This window comes from Fringilla coelebs, assembly GCF_963513975.1.
Source record: "Fringilla coelebs genome assembly, chromosome: 1".
Taxonomy (NCBI): domain Eukaryota; kingdom Metazoa; phylum Chordata; class Aves; order Passeriformes; family Fringillidae; genus Fringilla; species Fringilla coelebs.
Window position 1 is genome coordinate 4722826 of NC_140028.1, and position 25729 is coordinate 4748554.

Below are 25729 nucleotides of genomic sequence, written 5' to 3' on the forward strand. Positions count from 1 at the left end.
CAGATGGCTTCTGAAAGTAGCAGCTGGTATAGAAAATACAAGGCCTGTGATAGATTTCTCCTTAAATCATAGCATAGGGCTGTTCTCTAATTTCTCCATCTTCACAAACACGGGCTTTCCTCTGTTTTCAATTTTTATTTTAAATTGTTCCATCTGGAATTGGCTGTCCATTTCTGTAGCTGGGAAACTGCCCATTATTTTCTAGTAAATTTTGAGAAGTTAGAAGTGACACCATCAGTAATTTCCCTATTCAAGTAAAAGAACAAATATTTTAGAAGTCTTGACATCATAAATAAAACTCAGCTTTTGTTTATGTGCCCATCTTCCATGTGGGAGAAGTCTTTTAGTTCACATTGTGTTTACGTCCTTTTCTTGTGATTTAGGAGTATCTTTGAACTTTTAATGCCCAAAATATTGGAGACAGAAAAGAGATTTCTGTTCTAGCTAAAAAAAGAAGAGCGATTAAAAAATAAAAATATTGTTAGAATAAAAAGTATTTTAAATAAAGTGAATTGTTGCTGAATACCAGGGTAGTAATAAATCAGGAAGTATGGTGTAGGATTGTGTTGGATTTCAAAATCCTTTTTTCTTTGGATATTACTGCCCTTTCTAAGCATTTATTCACTGGTGGTGGGTGATGTGTATTCTTTATGTGGGGGCAATGACAATTTTGTTTCATTTTTAATTTTATCAGAACATGTGAAAGACTTCTTTTTCCTGCCTCTGAGAGGTGCCTTTATCCTTGACATTCCTATTTTCCCCACTGCAGCCCTTTTTGTACCAGGCTGTTTGTAGCTGCTGTGGCCAAGAAGCCAACTCTAAATGTGAAGTTTAGGTCACACTTTAATTCTGATTTGCCACCACAAATTTCAGTAGAGTTGCTTCCCCTGACACTGGCACTACAGTAGTACTTGCCTGGAAGCCTGAAGCAGTTTTTATTTCCATTATTCCATTTTAATGGAACTTAAGTAGACTAATCCTTTCCCCCCAAAGCATGCACCTGCTTGGCTGTAAATCTGACTTCAACTTGTTAGAACATACTAAAAAAAATCCAAGGGAAAAGGTTCTTGAAATCAGCACAGCAGTTTGCAGCAATAAATTACTTTTGTCTCTTATCCTCCTTTAAACTGTTCTCCAGTGTATTTTTCTCAGGGAGTTGAGATAAGTACATTATGTGGGAATACAAAATGAGTAACTCAGTGGAAGCAAATATGTTACAAGCAACATACATCAAAGTGACTCACTTCAGTTATCATATTTTGGGTTTGGATTGTTACCAAATAAAAAGTATACAGGATTTTAGCAGTGTTGACACTTGAATTCTTAATCCTGGTGTCAGGGTGTTTGCCTTGCTGATCTTTCTGCATTTTTATTGCTGTAACATTGTGACCATAAAGTATTGGAGATAAATACAGACTTCATGTAATTTTATCATTGCCAGAGCATCTTGTCTCCAGTGTGGGGTGTAAATGCTGTAGTGGCACACAGGTTTAGCAGGAGCACTTTAAAGACTTTGTTGAGCTAGAGAAAGAGATCAAGGGTTGCTGTTTTGATTTCTTGTTTGGCCACTTGGGTTTTTGGGGTGGCTTTTTCAAAATCAGATTTGTGTGACAAGTTTATATTAATCTGTTTTGTCTTACAAACTAGGTAAAATTCAGGTGTATTAAATAGCATCCTTCAGGGTTTTTTACTGGTTTGGCCTTTGGAGAGATCCCATTCTGAACAATTAAATTGCAGAGGAGATTATGGCAGTGGTGCTTGATCTGCTTGAAAAGGATGTGTGTGTTTACATACTGTGTATACATAGACAGATGTGTTCTTCAGCTTCTCCAGGTATTGCACAGTTACTCAAATTTCCAAGCCACAGAAGGTGCAGCCAAAGGTCTGCACACACTGCCAGGGAGTGTGACAAGCTCACAGATAACAGGATCTCCAAACCCCACAGGGAAGGATTCATCCTCTCTCTTAACATACTTCTGAATTTGTAGTCAGCAGCAAAAAATCTGATAGGTTTTGTTCCATTTCTAAGAGTTCAGTTTTTGTGCCTTTGTATGTATATAGGCTTTGTGCTCTTGAAGATGGGGCCTTTGTTTGTCTAACCCAGAAAATATTCTCATTTTTCTCATTTAATTATATTAACAATAATAATAATAATAATAAAAGTTATAATTGAGCAAACACAAAAGGCTTCTTGGAAAACTATTCAATTGCCTTGTGACAGTGCATTTAATTACCATTAAATTATCTCTTATGTCTCTTCCACTTAATATTTGCTCAGGCTTTTTCCTTAGGAGGTTGTGCTGAACCTCCTGTGAAATTCTTATCTAATCTCTGCACAGGCATTAGTTCATGCATTGATCTGATGCCATCTCAAAGAGAATAGTCAAGTAAAATTAAAGGTGATAAGAGAAGTTCTCATTGGTATTCTGGGAGTAGAAATTGAATCTGTTTTTTTTTTTCCTTGCTGAAATTGAAAGAGGAATGTGTGCAGGCAGGTTTATGAAAAAAGGGAAGATCCAAGCACCTTTGGCTATCCACAGTAGGGCACTGTTAAATCCAGACCACTGGATTCTCACCACAGGTTTCCTGAAGCTTATAATCTTTTATAACTCACAAAGTTTAAACACTAAAATAAGTAGGTGTATGTAATGTAAAATACTTCTTTTTCCCCTTCCATTTTGTTGGAATGGGGGATGGTCTTTTACATTTTCTTAGTTAATATCTGATGTCTGTAGTTGCAGAGTCAAACTGGGAACATGACTGGAATTTGTGAAAGCTCACAAGCTGCAGGGCAAGAGGAGATAAACCCCAAACTTTAAATATTTGGGAAATGTTGCTTATTTATTTATGGAATAGGAGGCTAGCAGCGTTTTAAAATCATGTTTGCATGAAACTGGAGATGCTCTTAAGCTGTTTAGTTTAACAAATGAGCACTGGAGCACTGGAATCCACAAGGCAAAGAACTGTGAAGATAAATGAATCCACATTTGATCATAATACACTGGGCCTTAAATTAGCATCTTTCCTGTGAGTGGAGGTTTTGTGTGCCAGGACTGAAAAACCACTTTGCTACAGCCAGTTCTTCTTGGTGTCTGAATACCTCAGGTAATAGGAGGATAACAGCTTTGCAATTTCCTGGTGATGCAAAATTGTTAAAATGGTTCAAAAAATTGAATCTCTAGTTTCAGGGGAAAAAAAAAACTTTAATGAAATAGAAGTGATCAGACAATGGGTATTTGATTTGGGTGGATGTAGGGCAGGTCAGCAAAGGGATTTTGTGAACAGGTTCACTTGGTAGGTGAAGTAGTTTAGGCTGTACATGAAGGTAAATTCTCAGGAAAAGAACATGGGAATTTCTGGAATTTGGTATCCATATATGATCTGCCCCCATGTTCAACATTTTTTTTTTTTTTTTTTTCATTTTGAGGTATCCCACATAGACCTGAGGGTGAGGAGGGCTGTGCTGTTGGTCACCACCCACATGTGTTTGCAGAGGTCATTTTTGGCAGTTCGTGCAGCCTGAAACTCCCTTCCTGATTTACCTGCCCTGAGCTCCTGTCTGACACTTTCAGTGCAGTTCAAAATCCTTTCTCATGAATAAAGATCCTGGTGTAGTTTATTGCATTTTGCTGTTTATAGGATCACAGAACCATTTAGGTTGTGAAAGACTTGGAATATCAACCACTAACCCAGCACTGCCACATCCACAGCTGAACCACCTGACCAAGGGCTGCAGCCATACTTTGAATGGCTCCAGAGATGGTGATTCCAGCACTTTCCTGCACAGTCTGTTTCCAATCCCTGACCACCCTTTCAGTGGAGAAATCATCCTTATATCCAATCTAAATCCAATTATTTAAAGTTGTGAGCATAATGAAGAGGAGAATTATTAATTTATATTGTGTATACTATTACTATGGGAATACAGAATTATTATTTCCATATGTGTGTACAAATAGCACACTACATGATGCTGAAGGGCAATTATTCTCCTGTCTCATTAGTATTTGTAGGAATTGAATGGAGAAGAGTTGAAAGCTCATTATTTTGTCATATTGAGTGCCTGTATGAATTCAAATGTAAGAAGCTTTTTTCTCATGTTTCAGCTATTGTAATAATTCATTTGTTATTCTTGCACAGTTTATCATATTTCTTCTTTCATGTCTTTCAAGAACAAATAAAAACTTTCATGCAGTTCAGGTCCAGGATGTTTTTAGGGATTTGTCTGTAGTTTGGAGCAGGAGCAGCTGCCACAGTGGTGCTGAGGGAATGCCGAGGTGGATGCTCACACCTTCCAAAGAGAATGCAGAGTGGAGAACACCTCCAGCTGTTGGATCCACTGCTGTACTTCCTTACCTCCTAATTTATGCATTTCCTAGCAGTAGTAGTTTGAACTAGTTGTTCTTACAGCTTGTCATCACTCACCAAACCCACTTGGTGAAGTGTGCTGCTTTCAGAGCGCATCATGTCCTCTTTGATCCACAAGTCAGTCACGTGGATTTCTGTGGGATTTCAGGACTTGCTGCAACTTCAGGATCTCAATAGCAACTTGATGTTTTCATAAGAGGAAAACAGGAGCTGTTAAGGAAAAGCTTCTGAGATTTGTTACTGGTGCAAGATTTGCAGAGTGAATATCTTGGGAGCTGGTTCTGTTCTCTCTTACTGCCTGAATTTTTTGTTGTTAGTTACTGTATAAATTTCTTACTCTAGTGTGGTGGAAGTATTACCTAAAAAATAGGATTCTGCCTACATCCATGCTGGTAAATAAAACAGGATGAAGATTTGAAGTGTTTCCTACTCTAGATGGTCACCACCCAGTTTCACTCTTGGTTCTTCTTGCTAGTTCAGCATTACTTTATGCCAGTGTGCAGTACAGTTTGTACATTCTTTTCTCTTTACTTCTGTTTTTATTGTCACTGTAATTCCTAGGCATTTATCAGTTTTACTTGCATGATTAGATCTGCCTAGACAATGAAATCCTGTTGACCAGGATGGTTCAAGAACACAGCCTGCCTTCTCTCAGCTGGAATGCAGATGTAACCATCTGCTCAGTCCCTCTGAATTTTGATTATATTTAATAAAACATAGGCAATATTGACATACACAAGAAATTTTCCAATCAAGTTTGCTTTGGTCAAAATGTGTTTCTTACCAAAGTGCTCATTTGTGGAGAATATGAACACAAATTCTTTTTTCTCTTCCTGGACTGTGAATTGTCGTTCTAGAAAATTAAAATGTATTCATTTGAAAGCTGTTGGGGGGGAGTATTTTAGTCTGTGTTGGCACTGAACTGATCTTTCTGTGATGCCTACCTGCTTCTTTTGCTGTAGGTGAAAAATGACTATATGTTAGAAATAGCAGATCAAGTGGACCAGGAAATTGCTTTGAAACTAGGTTGCCTTGAAATCCGGTAAGCTGATAATTTAATTTATTATTCAACACCTTTCTGACAGAATATATACATTAATTTTGAAACTGCTTAAAGTTCATCAATTTCTGACCAGTAGAGTTGAATAAAACATCATAAGGCCTTTTTTTGCTATGAAGCAGTTTGAAGAAAAACTGAATAGACTGTATTGTAACTCATTTCTAGTGATTTTTAAATTAACATTATTTTAAAATTTTAATTAATTACATCTTGATACTGCCTTTTGGGTGAATTCTTCATCTGAATAATTCAAAGGCCTGTAGAGTACATTGAAGTATATTTTTTAAAAAAGTATCTGTGGTGTTATTTAGTAAATAGTCTTATGATTCTGCATATATAAATCCTGCAGCTAAAGAATGTAATTATAGATAAATGCTGCTACCTTTCCTCTCTGTAATTTCTCAATTTTTAATGTGCTGTTTTGAAATGATTAAATCTTAAGGACCCTTTTGGGTGTTTTTGGTGTTCTTGTCAACTGTATAGACAGCTGGAAAATAAAGATAAATATATCAGATTAACAGATCCTTGAGAGAGTTCCCAGCTTTGAAATGCATGTGTTGGGTTTTGCTAATTTATGGAGAATTTCCAGCCTGAAACATTTGCTTTAGTTATGCTGATGTCTCACACAGGGAGATTAGGAAGAAGTAAAATTGATAAGAAATTAATGACAAATGTAAACTTGTTTGGAGAGAATAAGTGTCCTTTGAACAATACTTTCCCAATTAAAACAAAGTTTAGTTTTATGAAATTTCCCAGGTACCAAAAGATTACCTCATGCCTTTGTTGTAAGTTTTGCTGGTAGCCCCAGAGAAAGCAAAAATTCTTTGTGTAACTGCAAACTCCTTATGCACTTACAAAATCATTGTACCTTATTTCAAAACATGTGATGAATGTAATAATCTGTGATTATGTTGTCAGCCAGGTCCTGCCTTCCCTGTTGCTCAAGCTGTGGCTCTTCAGAACATTTTGATGAGATATTTCTCATAGATGAACTTCTGAAACTCTTAGAATGAGCATTTCTGAGCATTTTTTTCTGTGACAACAATGATCTCAGCTCTCTCCCAACAAAGCTTTCCTATTTATTAATTTACTTGTTAATGTGAACATGGCTGGATTGGAGCAGTTTTCATCATTCCTGCTTCCCCTGGTTCTCCCTGTTCCATGCACAGGGGGCTCTCAGGAGGGAGTGCTGTTTGAGGTGGAAAGGAAGGAGCTGCTGAAGGCCAGGTTAGGTCACTTCTGGTAGCAGCAGTGGTTTAAAGTGGATCTGAAAACACAGTTAATTTGTAAAATAAAAATCTGATCTGTTGAGGTAGAATAATAATGTACTTCATACTTACCTTTGAATTCATTCTGCCAATGTTTTCTGATGCTGAGTGGAAGTTTTGATTATGTTGATGTTGTAGTTTTAGGCTGAATTATCCAATAATTGTTGCTTTCAAATATTTTTCCTGACTTCAGGAGATCCTACGGAGAGATGAGAGGCAATGCTTTAGAAAAGAAGTCCAACTATGAAGTGTTAGAGTAAGTATTGTGCTCTTACCTGAGGTTTGAACTGTCCCTTCTCTGCAGCAGGAACAATAAATTCAGTTCAAATGACAGAACATCTCTGTTGTAAGTTTTCTATTCCACCAAGGTTGTTAAGATGCTTTAATGTCAGAAAAGGATGATGAAACCCTTTGAGATCTAGAAGTAGGAAAAGTGCCTTTAACTCTCCAGAGAAACAGGTTTGGAGTAGTTTCAACTTGATCAGGAGGCTCACTGTGGTTTTCAGCAATTTTACTAATGTTTATGGGATTCACCAACTCTGCTTGTGAGGTGATTTTATTCCTCAGTGTTTCTCTGTGCCCAGTTGCATTCTTCAGCCGTGACTCATTTGGGGTAAAGTTTGAGTTACTTGAAAATGTTTGTGGTATTGTTTTTGTTTCTGTTTGCTCACTGTGGGCATTTTCTGAGATGTGACCTTGCAATTAACAAGGTTATTGTTTATCTGAGTATCCCAAATTTTAAGAATACCAAGGAGCATCCTTGTAATGAAATATTTTGTTTACTTTTTCATGTTGTTCAGGAGCTGGCTTCAGTTCAAACAAGCCAAAGTCCTTCAGCTTTTTAGCAAAAACCTGAAAACTGGTTTTGTTTGTATTTATATAGTGGATAAGGTGTCAGACATACATGCACCAAGGATATGCTCATCTCTACTAATTACCCTTGTGAAAAGATCCTGTACAGTTTAACACAAAATTGGGATAAAAGGTTGTTGCAGCAGTGAAGTCTCAATTTTTTAATCTTATTTTTAATGACAAATGGGTGCTAACTTTTAGAGATGTGAAATTAGAGCATTTGAAGGAGGAAGGTAAGATTTTATACAATAATGAATAAGTTTACAAGGATTTTTGAGGGATCTATGATATTACTAGTAAAGATAACTTTGATAAATAGCCTGCTTATTTAGTATTTCTGAAGTGCTCCTTTATTTATTCATATTTTTAAAAACTCTGGTGTTGTTTGAAATAGGGATTTTTTAAATTTGTTTTTTAAGGACTTCAGGTTTTTGTCTGTCTAAATATTCTATAGAAAATTATATTGTAATTTCTATAGAAATATTAGTAGAAATATTCTGGTTGAGGAAACACATCCCAAAATGAGAAAAGACTAATAAAAATAAAGGGGATGAGCAGATAGACAAGACTAAAAGAGGATATAAAAAAAGATTTGAAAGTATGTGACTTTATGGTTGGTGTAGTTTACACACATATGTTCAAGGAAGAACTTGAGTAAAGTATTTTTAAGTCAGTTTTTTAGCAACTCAGAAGCTACAAGCATGAGTTATTAGGTTAATGGCTTTGGAAACAATGAGACAAAGGAAAGCAGGGTCATAACAGGTCAGACAAAGTATAAATTAATAATTGTAACAGGTGAGAGTTCCAGGAGGATTCAGTGTGGTGCTGCTTACAGTTTAACAGTGATTTCTTTCCTACAGTTTGCTTTTTCCTGACAGTGACTGCTTTGGTAGGAAATAATAAATTGCTGCTGTGAAAGGCAGAGTGAAGCAAAACCCTGATATGCAAAATGTAGCAGCTTAATGCCACGTGGAATTGGATGTGGAGAATTGTGCATTTTAAAAGTTTTTTCTTTTTTGAGAACCAAGATGTGATTTGTATGGGATTTAGCTGGGAGAGATGAAGGATAAAGCCACCTTAAACTGACTATACTACAGATAATGACAAGCTGGAAAGGGTCTGCAAAAAGTGCCAGTGATCCCCAAAATGCATTAATTTGATCTTATCACCTTAATAGCCCATAAATGTTTAGCTGCACAAGTAATATTTATTGCCCAAGTGAGGCTTTTTGGTGTTTTTTGTGGGGGGATTGCTGGTTTTAGGTCATCATGAGGCACTTAACCAGCTGAGAGCAATTTTTAAATGGCCCTTTTTTGCATTGGGGGTGATTGCTCCTTGGTTGCCTTTGTCAGATGTCTATTTCATGTATATTTGTCTTTGATCAGATTGTCATGTGAGAACAGATCTGGATGGGAAATGGTAGATGGGATCAAATTGTTAAGTAGCCTTTAATAGTTGGGCCTTCATGGAGTGAATGAAGAATTTCTTCATAATAAATGTGAAGCCTGTTAGTGAGAACAGGGATAATTACAAGTTCAGAAATGGGAGCTGAAGGAAGGAACAGGTGCAGCCACAATTTGGTAAAAGGCATGTTAAAGTCTATTATGTTAATCTAATGTTACTTTTTTTTGTTGTAACTTGAATTGAGGTGAAAAATACATGATATATGCTGCCTAAAGCTGCTTATCATTGTAAGACAAGCAGTATCACCTATCTGTAGTTGGTATTTTATTAATCCAATTGAAGTTTGTACATTAAAAAATTGAATTCAGATTTAAGCCCACAAGTAGGCTGGAGTAGATGAGGTTAAGTCCAAAGCTGTAGTAGAACTGCATGAACAGGCTCTCAGTGCTGGTTATCTTTTGTTGGCAATCAGAAACCAGATGGCTGAATCCTTCATCCAGAGCCCTGAGTTGGTCTCCCTTGTTGGCCATCCCACCCCCACACAGCACAGCTGAGTAGGAGTTTGTAGGGTTGTGTGTGTAAAACTGTTATTATGTTCCAATTTCCAGTGCTTTTTCTCTTATTTATAGGTATCCATAAGTTGTTGCTGGCCAGGGCATTAAATCTGTCGTTCTTTTGGTAAATTCCCCTCCAGTAAATAAATTTGCTGTCTCAGCTAAATACAGGAAATGCTTTATTAACAAGTTTTGTTGAGAGTTGTGCTCTGTTGTACTCTGCATGAGAATTTCTTCTCAGTTTGTTGCACCCAGATCTGTACAAAAGGCTGCTCTCCAGCTTGTCCTAGTAATGAATCAAATGAGGCTGTGGCAGCCGTGTGCTGCAGGACTGTTAAAATCAGGGATACCAGGGTGATGGGAGGTGCTCCATTTCAGAAGCACCAACTCTCTCTGAAATGCTTAATGTTAAACTAATATATCCCTGTCAAAATGTCTTTGCATATTATTTAGATGGTAATAGTGTGTTGAATTCATTTAACTGTATGGGATGATAAACTGAGTATCATTTGCATTTGAGAAGAAATGTATGGAAGGAATTAACATTTATGAAGTTTTATAATCCTGCGGCTTACTGTCATTGCACAGATGCCAGTGCTGCACATGAACATTCTGCTCTTCCTGGTTGAGGATGTTTTTAGTATGAAATTGTATGCTACTCATCTTCAGAGAGCTTTAAAAATACCCTGGTTTATTCTTCTGAGTGAGCTTTTTATATTGACTTTAGTGTTGGCTTTGTTCTTGTGCTGTTAGGTAGCAGTACATAAATCCTGAATATCTCTGCCTGCTAACAGCTTCTCCTTACTTTGCCAAGTGTCAGAATTCCAGATGTATTTCTGTGGATGTTCAAAGCATGCACTCATGGAAAGCTTGCTTTCATACTTGTTCCAGAAGCAGATAAGAATGTTTGAAAGAGATGGTAGCGTCCTAAATTTAAAGGAAAAAAGTAAATAAACCTTTGAACCATAAATCCTTTTCCTATTTATATTTTTCTCTTATTTTTCCTTTTTTACATGAGAGTTTTTTGCACTTGGTTCTTCAGTGGTGTCTTCTGCACTAATGTCATTGGCCACTTCTTGAGCACCTTTTTTTGAAGCTGATGTTCAGTAGTAGTGACACAAACACATGGCAGACATAAGCTTGTGCAGCACATCAGAGCAAAGAAATATTTACTGGCCCTGGTTTTCAAACCAGGGCTGCAACCCAATTTATAGGTGTGAATGTGAGCTTGATAAAGTCAGTTTGCAAATTCTGAGCTCAGAGTCACTTGATTTACAGTGGCAAAAAGTGAGACTGCTTGCAAGAAAAAGTTGGTAAATTTAATTTGCTTAGTATGAGGGAAAAAATAATAGTAGAAATTTAAACAATCCCTTAATTACAGTGCTTCAAAGGGTAAAACAGTAGTGGAATTGCACTCAGCATGCTTAGGGAGGTGGTATAATGAGTATTCCTGTATGGATTCCTGGATTCCTTAGGCCAAGTTGGGCCTCTGAGCAACCTGGTCTAGTGGAACATGTCCCTGCCAACTGGATGGTCATTAAGGTCCCTTCAAAACAAACCATTCTATAATTCTTTTTGTATCTTCTGCTCCTATGTTGTTCCCTTCTCACCTGACTACATGCTCTAAGAATATTTTTTCTATATGCTTGAAATTATTAAAACATGTACAAATAACAGTTTTTATTCTCAAAACTCCTCTGTGCCCGAGCCACCATTTCAAATAACAGACTTTCCACACAGGTACCTGGTTAAATAATAGTAGGAATATAACAATATTTTTACAATTTCAACAATATCCTCGATATCCTTTGGGGTTTAAACTAGAAAATGCTGCTGTGCCACATTTGATCTTGGAGTGTCTCTAGTTAGAATTTTTGTGGCAGTTTGTTGGTTACTCTGAAGTTTTCAAGGACCTTGTTAGGAAAATGGTTTAGTAATCATATATGCTAGTTAAAAACAAAACAAAAAACAGACCCAAAGCACCACCTTGAAAAGAGAAATGTGATACTGCACAATGTTTTTGGTATTAATGCTGTGTGTATTTTTTCTTTCAGGAAAGATGTTGGTTTGAGACGGTTTTTTCCGAAGAGTTTACTAGATTCAGTGAAGGTAATTACAGTCCCAGTCAATCCTATACTGCTGTAAAGTGTCAGAAATCTGAAAATTGCATTATAGTTTTCACTGTACACTCCTAAGGGAATTGCTGTGCAATTTTGCTGTGTGAAAAAACATCCAAGCTGTCCATTGGATTGGTGGGATCTGAATCCCAATCATGCAGCTGGCAGGACAAGGATAAAGTGATTCACATGGCCTTGCTGAGCTGCTGTGAGAGGGGCACAGCTCTGCCTCTGAAACCTTGGGGGTAAAAGTGCAGACAGGTCCTTGGAGCCTCTTGGATCAAATAACAATTTTTTTTTTTTTCTTCCCTAGAAGAAAAATGAGAGTTCTGGAAAAAGAGGAAGGGAACATGTAAGAAAAAAGAATATTTTACTGGGAACTTGATAAACTTGATGCCTTCCTTGCTTAAGACTGTATCCAGCTTATTCAAGGAAGATTTCCAGTAATTTCTGCTTAGGTTAATCCTAGCTAAGACTATAAATGTTCCTTGAATCTCGCTCCCATTGAAGTCCATATGTTCTCAGAGTAAAAAATGCAAATTTTTCTCAAGTGTGTTGAAAAGGGGGATTAAGAATGGTCAATATTTTACATTAAAAGACACCTCAATATGAATGTCCCGGTAAAATGTCTCTTGCAATTCATGCATGAAAGTATAAATCATAAATTGCTATTTTGGAGCTGGTTTTGGTGAGCAGTGGAGCTTTATAGAAATAATAGAATTCAACTTGAGATTTGGAAAGAATCTGCATTGTAATTTAAATGGGTAAACACAAAAGGTCTGTCATGACAAGGTTTTGTTTCAAAAGACTTTTGAAAATCAGAAGCTAATGAAGTCAAGTGGATTTAAGTAATCCCCTCTGCATTTTAATTTAAGCAATTATCTGAAACTGTATTTTCTGCTAATGGGAAAAATTGTGGTGAAAGGCTCCAGACATAAAAGTATGAATAGCTATCTCAAAAATAATATTATGGAGCCAGAAAACTGACCAAGAAAATTGCATTTTGGAAATCCTGAAGTGGGGCGAATAGCAGAAAGAAGTAGCAAGAGTTGCCAGAAGGTGAAGCTGAGTGGGAACCTTGTAAAGACACGAAGAAAATTGTTGGACATAAGAAGAAAAACAAGGGAAGGAAAAGTGTGTCTGCTTTCAATGAAAATGAAATCCCTATTCAAAGTAGTGCAGGATCAGTCCAAATTCTTAAATCACTCTTCCACTTTGTGAAAACCAGGGAATTTGAACTGGCAGGAAAAAGAAGGTTCCCAATAGCTGTGAAATATAAAATGAATTATTTCTCTCAATTCTCTCTGCTTTGAACAAACACAGAGGGGGAACAAAACAATGGTTCTTAAAAAAACTTTTAAGAGCAGGTTTTCAGTGTATTTTGCTTAAAGTTGCTTTTTGCAGATATTTCTGATAGATGCTTCTGTTATGGAAGAGGTGTGGTTTTGGGGGCTGTTCAGCCTGGAGAAAAGAAGTCTCTGGGGAAACCTGAGAGCTCCTTCCAGTGCCTAAAGGGGCTGGAAGAGCACTGGGGAGGGACTTGGGACAAGGGATGGCGTGACAGGACACAGGGAGGGGCTGGATGGGATACTGGCAGGAAATTCTTCCCTGTGGGGGTGGTGAGGACCTGGCACAGGTTGCCCAGAGAAGCTGTGGCTTCCCCATCCCTGGAAGAGTCCAAGGCCAGGTTGGATGGGGCTGGGAGCGACCAGGGACAGTGGAAGGTGTCCCTGCCCATGGCAGGGGGTGGAACATAATGGACTTTTTAAAGTCCCTTCCAACTCAAACCAGCCTGGACTTTCTATCTTTATACCTTGCTCATGATCTTAACATTTAAAGTGATCAATTCTTCTTGGTGGACTGAAAAGAGCCAGATAACATATGCCAGTATTCCTGGCAGGAAATGTGATGCTGGAATTGGTCAGGAAAACAACCCATGGGCAGAATCTCTGATCAACTGAGTAGCTGAAATACTTGGGACACCTTGAGCTGGCAAATGCTTTTTTATTTTGTTGTGTCTTGCTCCTGGTATTTGCCAGTGATAAGCTAAGGCTGAGGTTTGCTCTTGCCTTGAAGTTGGTTTTCTCTGTAAAAATAAAGATACCAGGGAGGTCCAGTGTAGTGGCTGAGTCCTTACAAAGACTGAGGCAGCTCTGGGTGCCCGAGGGAAGTTTCCTGACTGCCAAAGGCTCTGCAGCCTCCTTAATGATCCACCTGAGAGTTGGGTTTGCTAAATTGACAAAAGAATTTGAAATTACACCAAAGTTACAGGTTTCTTTGTTAATTTGAAAGTATAGTATGTGCTGAGAGGGCTTTTTTTCCAACCTGTGTATGCATCATTGCAAAACTGATAATTTTGTGAATATGCAGCACCTTGGATTAGTAACTCCTAAACACTCCACAGAAACATTTCTGGCTATTTTGACTTCTGAACGTTCTGTGAAGGCTTTCTAAAAATGAGTGTCTAATCTGCCTGGAAGTGCTAAGGACAAAAGGAAGTTGGTATTTGTGTAGTGCCTGGGGCTGTTAACAGGCAGTGTGGGAGAATAAAGAGTTTTACTGCTGTTGAAATGGGACATTCAGATATGTTTGCATGGAGGAACAGTGGTAATTCCTGTCTTAACCTTGACATATTGCAAAGATAAGCATGGTTTTGCTTTCTGTCATTGTTGATGGTTGGAAGATGAATTAGAACTGGATTTTTTTAAGGCCATTCAGTCACTTTAGACAGATGTTTTTGTTCACAATTCTTGATAGTTTGTTCAGACTGGGGGCATCTCAGAGATACTGCTTCTCAGGCCCTGTTTTTATTTTCATATGAGTGGCTGCCTTTCAGGGATTATACATTATGTACAGGCAGATAATTCAGTTTTTTTAAGTGCTAGTTTAGCTATCCGTTGTACTGCTCTAAGTGGTTATTTGTACCCTGAAAACAGGTAATAAAGTGCTAGACAACACAGTTTATATAGTTTAGTTTAAATGTTTGGTTTACTTCTTGCATTCAGTCTACTACTTAAATTTAATCTTTCTATACTGAAGTTTTTTTGCTTATTATCAGACTGAAAGAATCCACTTTATTATGGATAGTCTAAGTTATTGTGTGCAGAGATTAGAATACAGCTACAGCTGGCTTGTTATTGGCAGGTAAGAGAGAGAATGGTGGTTTAGGTTTAGAAGCTCATATGAAGGTATAAATTGTTTGGTTTTTTTTGTGTTGGGACACAGTTCAGAAGTTGAGAGAAATGAGGAACTTAGAACAAATATTCCTGGAAGGGTTTACATGTGGTCTTCTATTATAAGTTATTTAAAATGTTATTAGACATCCTGTCTGTGATATAGCAGAAATAATGTTGATCCTAAGCAGAAGTTAAAAGGCAGAACTGCTGCTTATATTTGGAAGCTTTTTTTATTCCTTGAGAATTGTCTGCATTTTGTTGATAAACACTCTGTTAGTACTACAAAGTGACCAAAACTCTTAAAATATCCCTCAGCTATTAGATTTGAAATAATTATTCTCCAAATGTTTTGATACACAGGCCAAAACACTACGGAAATTAATCCAACAAACATTTCGACAATTTGCCAACCTCAATAGAGAAGAAAGTATTTTGAAGTTCTTTGAGATCCTCTCTCCAGTGTACAGATTTGACAAGGAATGCTTCAAGTGTGCTCTTGGTGTAAGTAGAGGAATGTGACAGTCATTAGAATCCATTCTGGAGTTTTCAGTCCAATTGCTTTTGCTTGGTTCTGCAATAATTTTTTGCTGATGTCCTTTTTTCATGTAGAGACAGTTGGATTTCATTAGCAACAAATGGTATTTAGGGATTTTATTTAGAACTTTCTCCATTGACTGTTTAAAATAAATCATCTTTCATTATTTGGGTAAGAATTGTATGTAAAATAGAATATTTTTATAGGTGCTTTGTTTGTGAAAGTCAAGCACTTTTTCAGCTGTTTCCACAAGGAAATGAAACTTGTCAACTTCTATTAGTAAATTTTCACCTAGTACCTGTTAATCTCTATCTATTTTAAGCAAATTTTGAAGAAGGGCCACAAGTTTGGAAGGTTTGTGAAAATGGAGACTCCAGCAGAAATTAGAACTTGAATATCAATGTTCATGAGAAGAGGAAATACAGGAAATCCATAATTCTCATGTAGACCTAAGATAAAATACATGGAAATGCAGTTTGAGTAGCAGAGATCCCCAGGAAACCAGTCATGAGGGGTTTTGCCACTTACAGAATTACTTGATTTCTGTATAATTTTGTTTGAAGAGTTGACAAGCTTCCAGATATTAATTACTAAAACCTGTAATTACCACATTGGATTATAGTATTCCATAGCAAGGCCTTGTCTTACTACTAAAATTCTGCCCTTTCTCCTTTGACTCCCAAGTCAAGCTGGATTATTTCAGTGGAACTGGCAATTGGCCCAGAAGAAGGAATCAGTTACCTGACAGACAAGGGTGCAAATGTAAGTCTGCTTCTGTTTTGTGGGTTTTTTCCTCAGTCCCTGTGTTAACAACCATGACCTGTTGTGAACTGGGTGTCACAGAAAGGGGAGTGACCAGTCTGATCTCTGGGTTAAACACAGCAGAGCTGGGAGCTCTCAGCATGTACAGCTCTTAGTCAGGTATTAATTTGTGATTTGGCATCAGAGGAAAGGCACTGGTGCTAGGTACAAAGACTGTGTCAGCTTTAGCACTGAATTTGTGACTTTCCTACCCAGTGATGTGCTTACTTGCAGAATCTGAAGCATTGGTGGGGACTTTTTACCAATGAAATGTGAATTATTCCGATTTGTTCTCTTTCTTAGGAATGTGGTAAATGTTTAACCAGTTGGTGAGCACATCTGTGCAGGCACTGCTTCTTTACTTTCTTCATATCCTTCACTGCCTTTTCCTTACTTGATTCCAGCTGTATTTCAGTATTTCCTGTGCACCCCCATGGTGCAAGGAGCTCTGTCCAGACAGATTCTTCAGCAAAATATTTGGGATCTTTACAATCACAACTTAAGCTCAGCCCATGTCCAGCTTCCTATTGAAATGAATCAGAAACAGTGAAAAGATGGGGAAATCAGGAACAGAGCTAAGAACAAACCTTTTCCAGCAGTCTGGAGGGATGCTGGGAATGTTTCCATGTGGTTTTAACCTGTTGAGTTTTCTCTGTTGACACCCAAGAGGTTGTTCCCCCTTCAGAGTGTGCCTGGCACTGCTCAACAGTGACCTCTGTGGGCACAGTGGAGCTGGGTTCCTTTTCCAGCCACTCTGGATGTTTGTGTGCCTTGGGAGTGAGTGGCAATGAAACTCTAGAAAGAAACAGAGAACAGATTTCTGCACGTGTAGTTTGGGGATCAAAGTCTCCCTGTGCTTTTGCAAACTAGGGATCAAGGCAGGCTCATTTGCTGTAATTTTGATTTTTTTCCCCTCATTTTTTGTGTTGTCTTTCTGCAGCCAACCCATCTAGCAGATTTCAATCAAGTGCAAACCATTCAGTATTCAAACAGTGAAGACAAGGACAGAAAAGGGATGTTGCAACTCAAGATAGCAGGTGCCCCTGAGGTATGTTTTTGATATTGTATGTGGTGATAAACTTGCTACTTTGTTTTTCCTTTTAAGGAGTGGGATGTAATACACTCCTAATGTGGATGTTCTCTATATTGGACTTTTGTTCTGAGTTTGGTTTTAAAATAAATTTAAAGTTCATTACATGTTTTATGTTTTGCATCTGGTGCTTGTAGGCATTGATGTTCTTAGAAGAAGCTTAATATAAAAACAGAAGCTCTTAAATACAATTTAATAGCAGCCTGTGCATATGTATTGTATCCTAGAGAGGAAACAGCAATTCCACTTTTATGTAAGGAGGAAATATGAAAGAAGGAAAGTTTGTTCCCTTGTATTACATAGAAGCAGTGCTGGAAGTGAAAGCAAATCTTTTCCTTGGTCCAGTGCATCAGAAAACAGTGGAGGAGCAGGATTGAGGGAGGGTGGCAGATCTGTGCAGAGAGTGATGAATATTGGTAGTATTGAAATTAATAGCTTGCCTGTGTGTCTCTCATCTCTTTTTCCACTGTACACATTTTTTTTTTTTTAATCTTTCTTGAAATTGGGAAGGGCTGTTTTTAGGCAAAGAATAAATTGCTGCAGAGGTTGGGAAAAAAGATTCCACCTGTGAGAGCTTTAAGGAATAAGCAACTTCAGAATTGTCTTAATTATAACCCTGAAAGTCATAGCAGTTGTATTCAACAGTGGTTTACACTTCATAAGCCCAAATTACCACTACATTAGGTGGAGGGTTTTACCAGCTGTGCTTTCTGAACCTCCTGTTTGAAATTTGCTGCACAAAAGCTAAAGCAGGAATCTCCCTGCTCACCCACATTCTTCTGTTTACGCTTTGCAGGCGTGTGTAAAGTTCTGATGCAATGACGCAGCTGTTCCACTCAGTGTCTGCAACTGCAATAATTCCTCTTTGTTGGTGCCTTGTTTTTTTCCCCTCTGTAGCCTCTGACAGTGACAGCACCATCCTTAACCATTGCAGAGAACATGGCAGACCTGATCGACGGCTACTGCCGCCTGGTCAACGGCGCCACGCAGTCCTTCATCATCAGGCCTCAGAAAGGTAAGGACACCTCCAGCCTCAGAGCTGCTCACAGCCATCCTGCATTTGAATACAAGACAGAGGTAGCAGAAAAACTCTCACTTGGGGGCTCTTTTCTTTCAGGGAGGAGCTGTGGGAAACACTGATAGTAAATTAGTACTGCATCAAAAATTGCTTAGTGGCTGAGAATTTAGGCTGATGTCAGCAATCACTGCTTTACACTAATTGCAAACTTAACTGGCACAAGTGAATTGTAATTATTAAAGGCACTCCTAACGAGGGTGTGTTATCTTATAACATGATTCCCAATATACAAGGGGAAATTCAGTGAGGTTGGTTAAAATGCATTTGTATAAGTGGTAATTTTTTAGTTTCTGCCTTTCTGCTAGGTAGTTAAATATTGCCATTTAAAAAATAAAAAACTTGAGAGGTCTTATGAGTGTCTCTCATAAAATAGAACTAAAGCAGAGATACATTTTATAGTGGCTATCAGCTGTTTTTGTAGCATCTCTCAAAAAGTGAGATGAGGTTGCAGGTACCCCTTGTTTTAGAAAGAATTTGATTACATTTCATTAGATTGTTTCCAGTTTCAGACAGCTTTAGTTATTGAAAAATATGCTAGCAAAGCTGCTTAAGAATGAAATTTTCTTCTTTCATGTTGTTCTCATTTTTACCTATGGGAATTCATCCAACTTAGCTGCTTTCTAGAACAATAAATTATTTCCTTCTTCCATGTTTGTCATACAGGAAAGTACATAAACTATCCCAGCATCTCTGCAATGTGAAACTGAGTCTCTTTTAGCCACATTCTTGCTTTTTTTCTGCCACAGGTTTCCCCTGGGGTGATGTTGTTAGCATAATTCAGGTCCTTCTCCAGGTCCTTCAGGTCCTTTCCCTGGTCCTTCTATAACATCCTCCCTTGTGCGTGGCTCAAAAAATCCCCAGACTTAAACTTGGGCATTCACTAATAAAGAAATGTGATCTTAGGGTCTTAGGTGTTTTGACAGCACATGGTAATTGTTCAAACTATTCTTAAATCTGCATGGTTTTGGTCATTTCTGACACTTAGTGTGTGTGTGAGTGACCTTTAGCTCCAACACAAGCTGTTTTCTTAGAACCTGTGTGAGTTGTGCAGCGTTATCTCCACACAAATGAAAATCTTCCCTCAACACAAACTCAGCTCTCCAAGCCAACCTGGTGCACAGCTTGGTGATGATGAGCCCTTGGCTCCAAAATCAGACTCTAAAAGGATAAGCTAGCATCAGAGATAATAATAGCTTATTGTTCTAAAAATAAAATATGCATCACAATCCAAGATTTCCATGTCTCTGGACTAGTGTGTGCCCATGAGTGGCGGTCTTTTCTACCTCTTTTTTTCTGAGAAATCATGGTTTGGGGTCTGCTACAATCCTTATTATTCACTCCCAAAACTTTCCTTCTAATGCCAGTGTTTCCCAGCTTGAACTGTTGTAGCCTCAGTTGATCTTATAAAACTTTTCATGTTTATACATGATCTCTTCCCTGAATTAATGGATGGCTCTGACTCTGTCTGTGCTTTTCCTTTAGGGGCACATGTGGACTTTGTCCAGTCCTTGCCATGTCCAAACTGGTGGTAGTTCCCATCAAAACTGATCTGTTCTATTTGAAGTTTTTCTTTCTAATTCCTGTCTTGCTCCTACCTGACTTTCTTAGCAGTAGCTGCTGCATCTTCTAGGCTGACTGAGCTCTCTGAGGGGCAATATCTCTGATTTTTCTGTGCCCTGCACAGAAAACTGAGGTTTTAACTGAGGTTTCTGGTAGATGTGAATGCAGGATAAATCAATGCTTCTGATGCAGGGTGCACGCTTTATTTGTGTGCTATTCTTATAACACAGAATTTTAACATGGAGCAAATGAGCAGTGATTGAACAGGAAAATCAGGTAGCACTATGGGAGCACTCCTCTTTATGCATACATTTCTTTAAAAAATATAGAATTGGGCAAAAATGTTGTGGGTTTCAACTTGTGAAAAACAACATATGCCTTAACTGGGATGCTGTTAGTAAGAAATTTTGACTTCAGACCTGCAGGGGTACTAATGAATATTTGGTATTTTATTTGGGATATAAACTGTAAAAGGATGAGCACCAGCTTGAGCACCAGTGCCTGAAGTGAGCAGTTTGTATCCAGAGCATGTGGGCGTCTGCAGGATCAGGAGTTCCATGCTGATTATTTTTTTCTTTAATTATATCCAGTGATGGAGGAGGCCTAGAATCATGGAAGAATACCTTTAAAAATCAGATGTTACAACCCTGTAGTACTACAACCCCTTTGCACCTCTGGTACTACTTAATAGTGTATGAGGTTTTTTTGATACCTGGATACCTTTGTGTGGTGTTTTTGGTTTTTTTAAACATCTGCTTGCTTTTCCAGCTTCCCCTGTCCATTTACAGCCCTGCACTTGACACATATCTCCAGCACACAAATGGGGTGTGTTGTCCCTGTAACCAGTCCCTGCAGGCACCAGGTTGTGGCTTCCAGGCAGTTCTTGGTGCTCCTTCCTTCTTCCCAGGGCTGAGCCTGCCTTGTCCACATCTCCCAGCTCCATCAGCAGAGGTCAGGGGTCCAGATCTCTTGCTCTGATGCAAATGAGTACAAAGCCAGTTGTGTCCTGTGGAATTCAGCAGGGGACAGTGAGAAGGGGAATGATCAGATGGAAGGAACAGTTCTGGGTATGGTGGACCCATGTGTGCTGCTTGACTTCCCAGGGATCTGGAAGCAAATACTCATTTCACTTGGGTCAGAGTCTCTGCTTTTCTCTGTCTATCCCCATCTTTTCCTCACAGTTTTCCAGACTGCTTCAATTCTCACCTTTCCTTCACTTTCCCTTCAATTCTTTCACCTTTCCTTCACTTCTTTTCTTGTTCTTCAAACTCACTGACTACATCAAACTGCTACTCACTGTGTAAGACCACTTCTATTCACATTCTCTTTATCTGACAAAGGGCTGAGAAAGGATTTGCTATTACAATGGAATAAAGATTTTGTTTTGTTATGATTTATTACATTTTATTATGACCCTTGCTTTGCACTTTGCACTGATAGGAAACTGTTCAGAAAGTGGAATGGAGCCTTGTGGGAACAGAATGAGATTCTCTTCCTTAAGGAAATTTAATACCACAGTGGAAAGTCAGATTCTCTCTTTATCTCCTTTAGATCCTCTTTGATGGGTAGTGTTTGACTTCAGCACACACTAGCAGTTGCCACCTGTGGTATTCCTCACTTTCTTAGGAGGTGTGAGGAGGGAAAAAGTCAGATCTGATCTGATCTCAGCATCTTGAACATATGAAGCATTGTGGCCCTACAAGTGTTACGAAATCATTCTTATCAAGTCTAATGAAATTATTCACTGATCTTTCTGAAGTCCCCAAATATGATACTTTACCAAAAAGAAGCCTTAGGGGAAATTAAAATTCCCTCTTTAGAATTCAGTTTGAATAGGATGCAGTTAATATGCAATGGAGCTACATATTAAAGAGCAAGGAGAATTATTTTGAGTAGCTGCTTATTAATTGTGCATCCATTACCTTGATTTAAAAATACAGAATAATAAGGTTAACTGTACAATTTAGTGAAGTTCTTTTAAAGCAGAGGAAGACTCTGTTCCACCAGTAACATATGTGATTAATCAGCACCATCTAAGCCTTACATCTATTGCCAAGTCTAAGAACAGCATTGGAACAACCAGAAGTAGAAGCATAAATTGGTGTAAACCAGAACCCAGGATGATTTCACAGCTAATGCTGACAGCTGTCAGTGTCATGTAAAAATTGAGGTTCTTTTGAGTGGTCTTTACAGCCCTGGGGAGGCTTGCATAGCAGTGGGCAGGACTCTTGTGCCTTTTCCTGCCGACTTTGTGTCTTCTGCCCAGTTTCAGTCAGGTTGAACCTCTTGTACCCCCTACAGTCTCTTTTTTGGGTACCTGTCCCCCAGGCTTTTACTGCTCAGGCTGCATCTCCACCCATTGGTCTCATATTTGTTACTGCCCACTATCTCTGAGGATCTGTGCCTTTTGTTTCCTTCCCAAAAGGTATCACTTACCCTAACATATCACAGTACCTTTATCTCCCACCTGCTTATATAATCTTACTGTTCTCCCTCTGCCCCCCAGTTCCAGGTGCTTGTTCTTGTCACCTTGCTGGGCTGCTCCAGGGCTTTGAAATTGCAGCTGCTGGTTTCTTTTCTGTTCTGCAATTTCTTTTTCAACACCCTTCATCAGACAGATCAAAACAGACTGATGTTGCTGAGCCAAATGATGCTTTTCTACCTGTAGACAACAGAAAAAATGAACCAAAATAGTGTATTTTGCCATGTTGAGTGTGGCTTTGGGGTACCACGCATTTCACCAGTTCCTTAATACACAAAGGTGAGACTGTTGTTTGCACCTGTAATTCCTGGAAAATATAGCATGGGAGAAAAACAAATGAGAATTTACATTATTTTGTTGAACAGTGTACATCGCCATTTTCTGCAAGTGTGGCTGTTCTCTCAGGTCACTTTATCAGAGCTACATTGATTTAGAGAGTGAAACACATTTTATTACCCATCTTCTCTCCTTCCCTGCATACTCCAATCTACTGAAAGGGTGTTTTGCTAAAGGATTAGTAACTTCCCCACAGGAATGCCAAGGATTTAATCAAATCCAATAGGAAAAAAACCCCTTTGAATAGGTACATCCAAGGTCTCACACACATTACCATTTTCAAAGAAAGACTGGCAAAGATTTGAATGTAGTGTACAAAAAAGCTGACTTACTCTCTGGCACAAAACATTTTTGTATAGTCTCAAGCCAGTGTGAAATCAATATGATAATATGTGCTTTAATGATTTATTTCAGTTGTCTTACTTGGAAATCCAAGTTGGATTGAATTGTTTTATTTATATGTTAGAACTTAGGACATCTTGGAGATAAAAGAAAAGCATTTCTTACCAGAAAGATGAGATAGTGTCACACCTTCTGCAAGTGATTTATTGGAGTTATTTGTTAAGAATAAAAACCGGCTTTTATATTCTGTGTACGTTGTTTCCTCAGATGAGAGTTTGCCTGCAGGTCTATGTGAATGGGTAGAAGTTGTTGATAATGTTGCTGTTTTTACATGTATAGAACATTCTTTGAGTTCTCTCAGTTTCCCTGAGAGATTGTGATGATTATTGTTTCGGGCATGTATATATTTCACTTTGAGAGAGGTTATTTGAAAACGTGCAAAAGCTTTAATCCTGTTTTCTTCTCGTTTACACAGAAGGTGAAAGAGCTTTACCATCCATACCAAAGTAAGTTTTGTGCTTTCTTTTCTCATATATTTAAAAAAATGTTTTGAAAAATAGTGATGCTTTTGGAACTTCTTTTTAACAATAATTTTTATTGTTGCTTTTGGATTCCAGGACAAATAGCAGGTAGGGCATAAAAAGCTCACAGTAGTATTAAACTACAAAGATACCAGAAAGAAAATCAGAGAACAAAAGTGCCTTATGCATCCCATATTTGACAATAACAAAAGCAGGATGTTTTGGAAAAGACTTGACTGGGGTTAAGGCTGTTTCTTTTGAATCCATCAGTAAATTTAATTATAGGAGTGATGCTAAACAGTTTGCACTGTTTATTTATAAGTAGCTACATTTAAATGCGATTGGTTTTCTATGTTTGACATGTAAATTAATTCAAAATAGTACAGGATAAGTCTTTTTGCAGACAGAAACTCAATTCATACTCCATTTCCCACAGATCACACGGAAAGCATAAGCACAGTCAGGTTACACACATCTTAAAAGTGTGCACAGTTGGGTTTTGTGGTTTCCTTCAAACTCGCCAGGTTTCTGTGACTCGAGCTGATGAAAAGCCTCTGACTCCCCCAGACAGGATGAAGTGGTAGATTCCTCTCTGCCTTCTCCCCCCTGCTCATCCCGAGGCCGGGGAGGTGGCTCAGCCCTGCTAATTACAGTAGGTGCCTGTTGGGATGAACTCCCAGTGCTTGTGAAGAATGTACAGCATTCAGCACTTCCAACTTCTGTTTTCCAGGCTGGCCAACAATGAGAAGCAAGGAGTGAGGTCTCACACAGTCTCTGTGTCAGGTAAGGCTCATCCAAAGCCAGCAGCTGAGTTTATTTCTGGAGCTGGCAGAGGTGCAGGCAGCTTTTCCATTCACTGCTGCTCCAGGGCTGCTGACTGCCCCAAACTGGAGCTGTGCTGCCTTCCCAGAGAAGTTTCTAAAGAGAAACTTTTATGCAACAGCCACTTCAAAGTTTGTCAGAATTTCCACTTAACTTTGGGATGAAGTAGAATGTCTTGGCTAGAGCTGAAATTACCTGAGTATGTGCTAATTGTGAGGGAGCAGCTTTGAAAAGGGAAAATAGGCAATTAAATATTAATCATTGCTTTACAGAAAGGAGAAACCTAATAGCTGTTTTTCTGTAGCTGTTTAGATAAAAGCATTTAATTTTTGCAATTGAAAATGACAAGTTAATTGAAGGATGGGTGTGTGAGGTAATACATGTTGTTTCTGTTCTTTATAGGTTTCTAAGAATTCTCTAAGTTAACATGAAGTTTTTATGCTTGAGAGAGAATATGTTCCTGTTACAGAATCTTAAATAATTTAGAAGGATTGAGTCTTAGTAGTGTCTTAGTAGAAATTGTATTTCTAAATCAGTATGCATAATATTTATTAAGGGGATTTTAATGCAAAAAAGTATTTATAGTATGATCTATATGATTAAGATTTATATTATTATTATATTATATTTCAATAGGTTTCTGGTATTTGGTCACAAACTTGAAGAACCAATACTGTGACTCATTGGATTTCCCTCCCCTTAGAGGGAGGCTTCAGCCCCACTTTTACATTTATGTGAGCTCTTAGTGGCAAATACTCAAAACCCCAACATATTTCATACAATAAGGAGGAAAGACATAGACATTTAATTAATTTCCTACTTCTCAGAATCCTTTCCCCACCCTTACCCACTTCTAAAAGATATTTAAGATTCACTGCTTGGCATAGGAAACCCAAAAAGACACTGCAAGAAAACAGGTGAGAGGATCTGAGTTAAAACGCGGATAAAGCTGCAGTGGGGTGATAGAGCTTCACCAGTTACTGTGGCCTCTCAAAGAGCAGCTCTTCTTCCTGCAGTGGCTGCCAAGCAAGCATGCCAGATCAGGTAGATAAGCATGAAGCATGGTTAGCATGTTCTCTTTGGATTCTTACCTGAATAGCTCATTTTAGCTGTTCAAAAAGTTGGAATTTCTGAAGAGATTAGCTCTGTGCTTTTGTAATTATTCCACTCACCCTCAAAAAGGCTAATTTTCAGGACAAAAAAGGCTGTTTGCAGCCTCAGATTTTCACTCCTTCAGTTTTTCTGAGCATGCCAATAATACTTTTAATAACAAAAACGATAATAAATGTTGACTTCATGAACCTTTCTTCCTGTCACTCTGACTTTGCAAATTTAAGTGTCTTCTGAAGTTCTTAGGTGCTTC

General features: G+C 38.2%; 1 protein-coding gene across 8 annotated transcripts in view; it reads left to right on the forward strand.

Moving 5' to 3' along the window:
- PTK2 (protein tyrosine kinase 2) overlaps nt 1-25729 on the forward strand; it is a 189561-nt gene that overhangs the window by 110431 nt on the left and 53401 nt on the right. For all 8 annotated transcript variants that reach the window (XM_084207209.1, XM_084207210.1, XM_084207202.1 and 5 more), the window contains 9 exons: nt 5331-5410; nt 6890-6952; nt 11561-11615; nt 15160-15300; nt 16019-16096; nt 17076-17183; nt 18123-18240; nt 23499-23529; nt 24275-24327. In XM_084207209.1, the coding sequence (XP_084063335.1) occupies nt 5331-5410; nt 6890-6952; nt 11561-11615; nt 15160-15300; nt 16019-16096; nt 17076-17183; nt 18123-18240; nt 23499-23529; nt 24275-24327 (727 nt within the window). The remainder of the gene's footprint in view (nt 1-5330; nt 5411-6889; nt 6953-11560; nt 11616-15159; nt 15301-16018; nt 16097-17075; nt 17184-18122; nt 18241-23498; nt 23530-24274; nt 24328-25729) is intronic.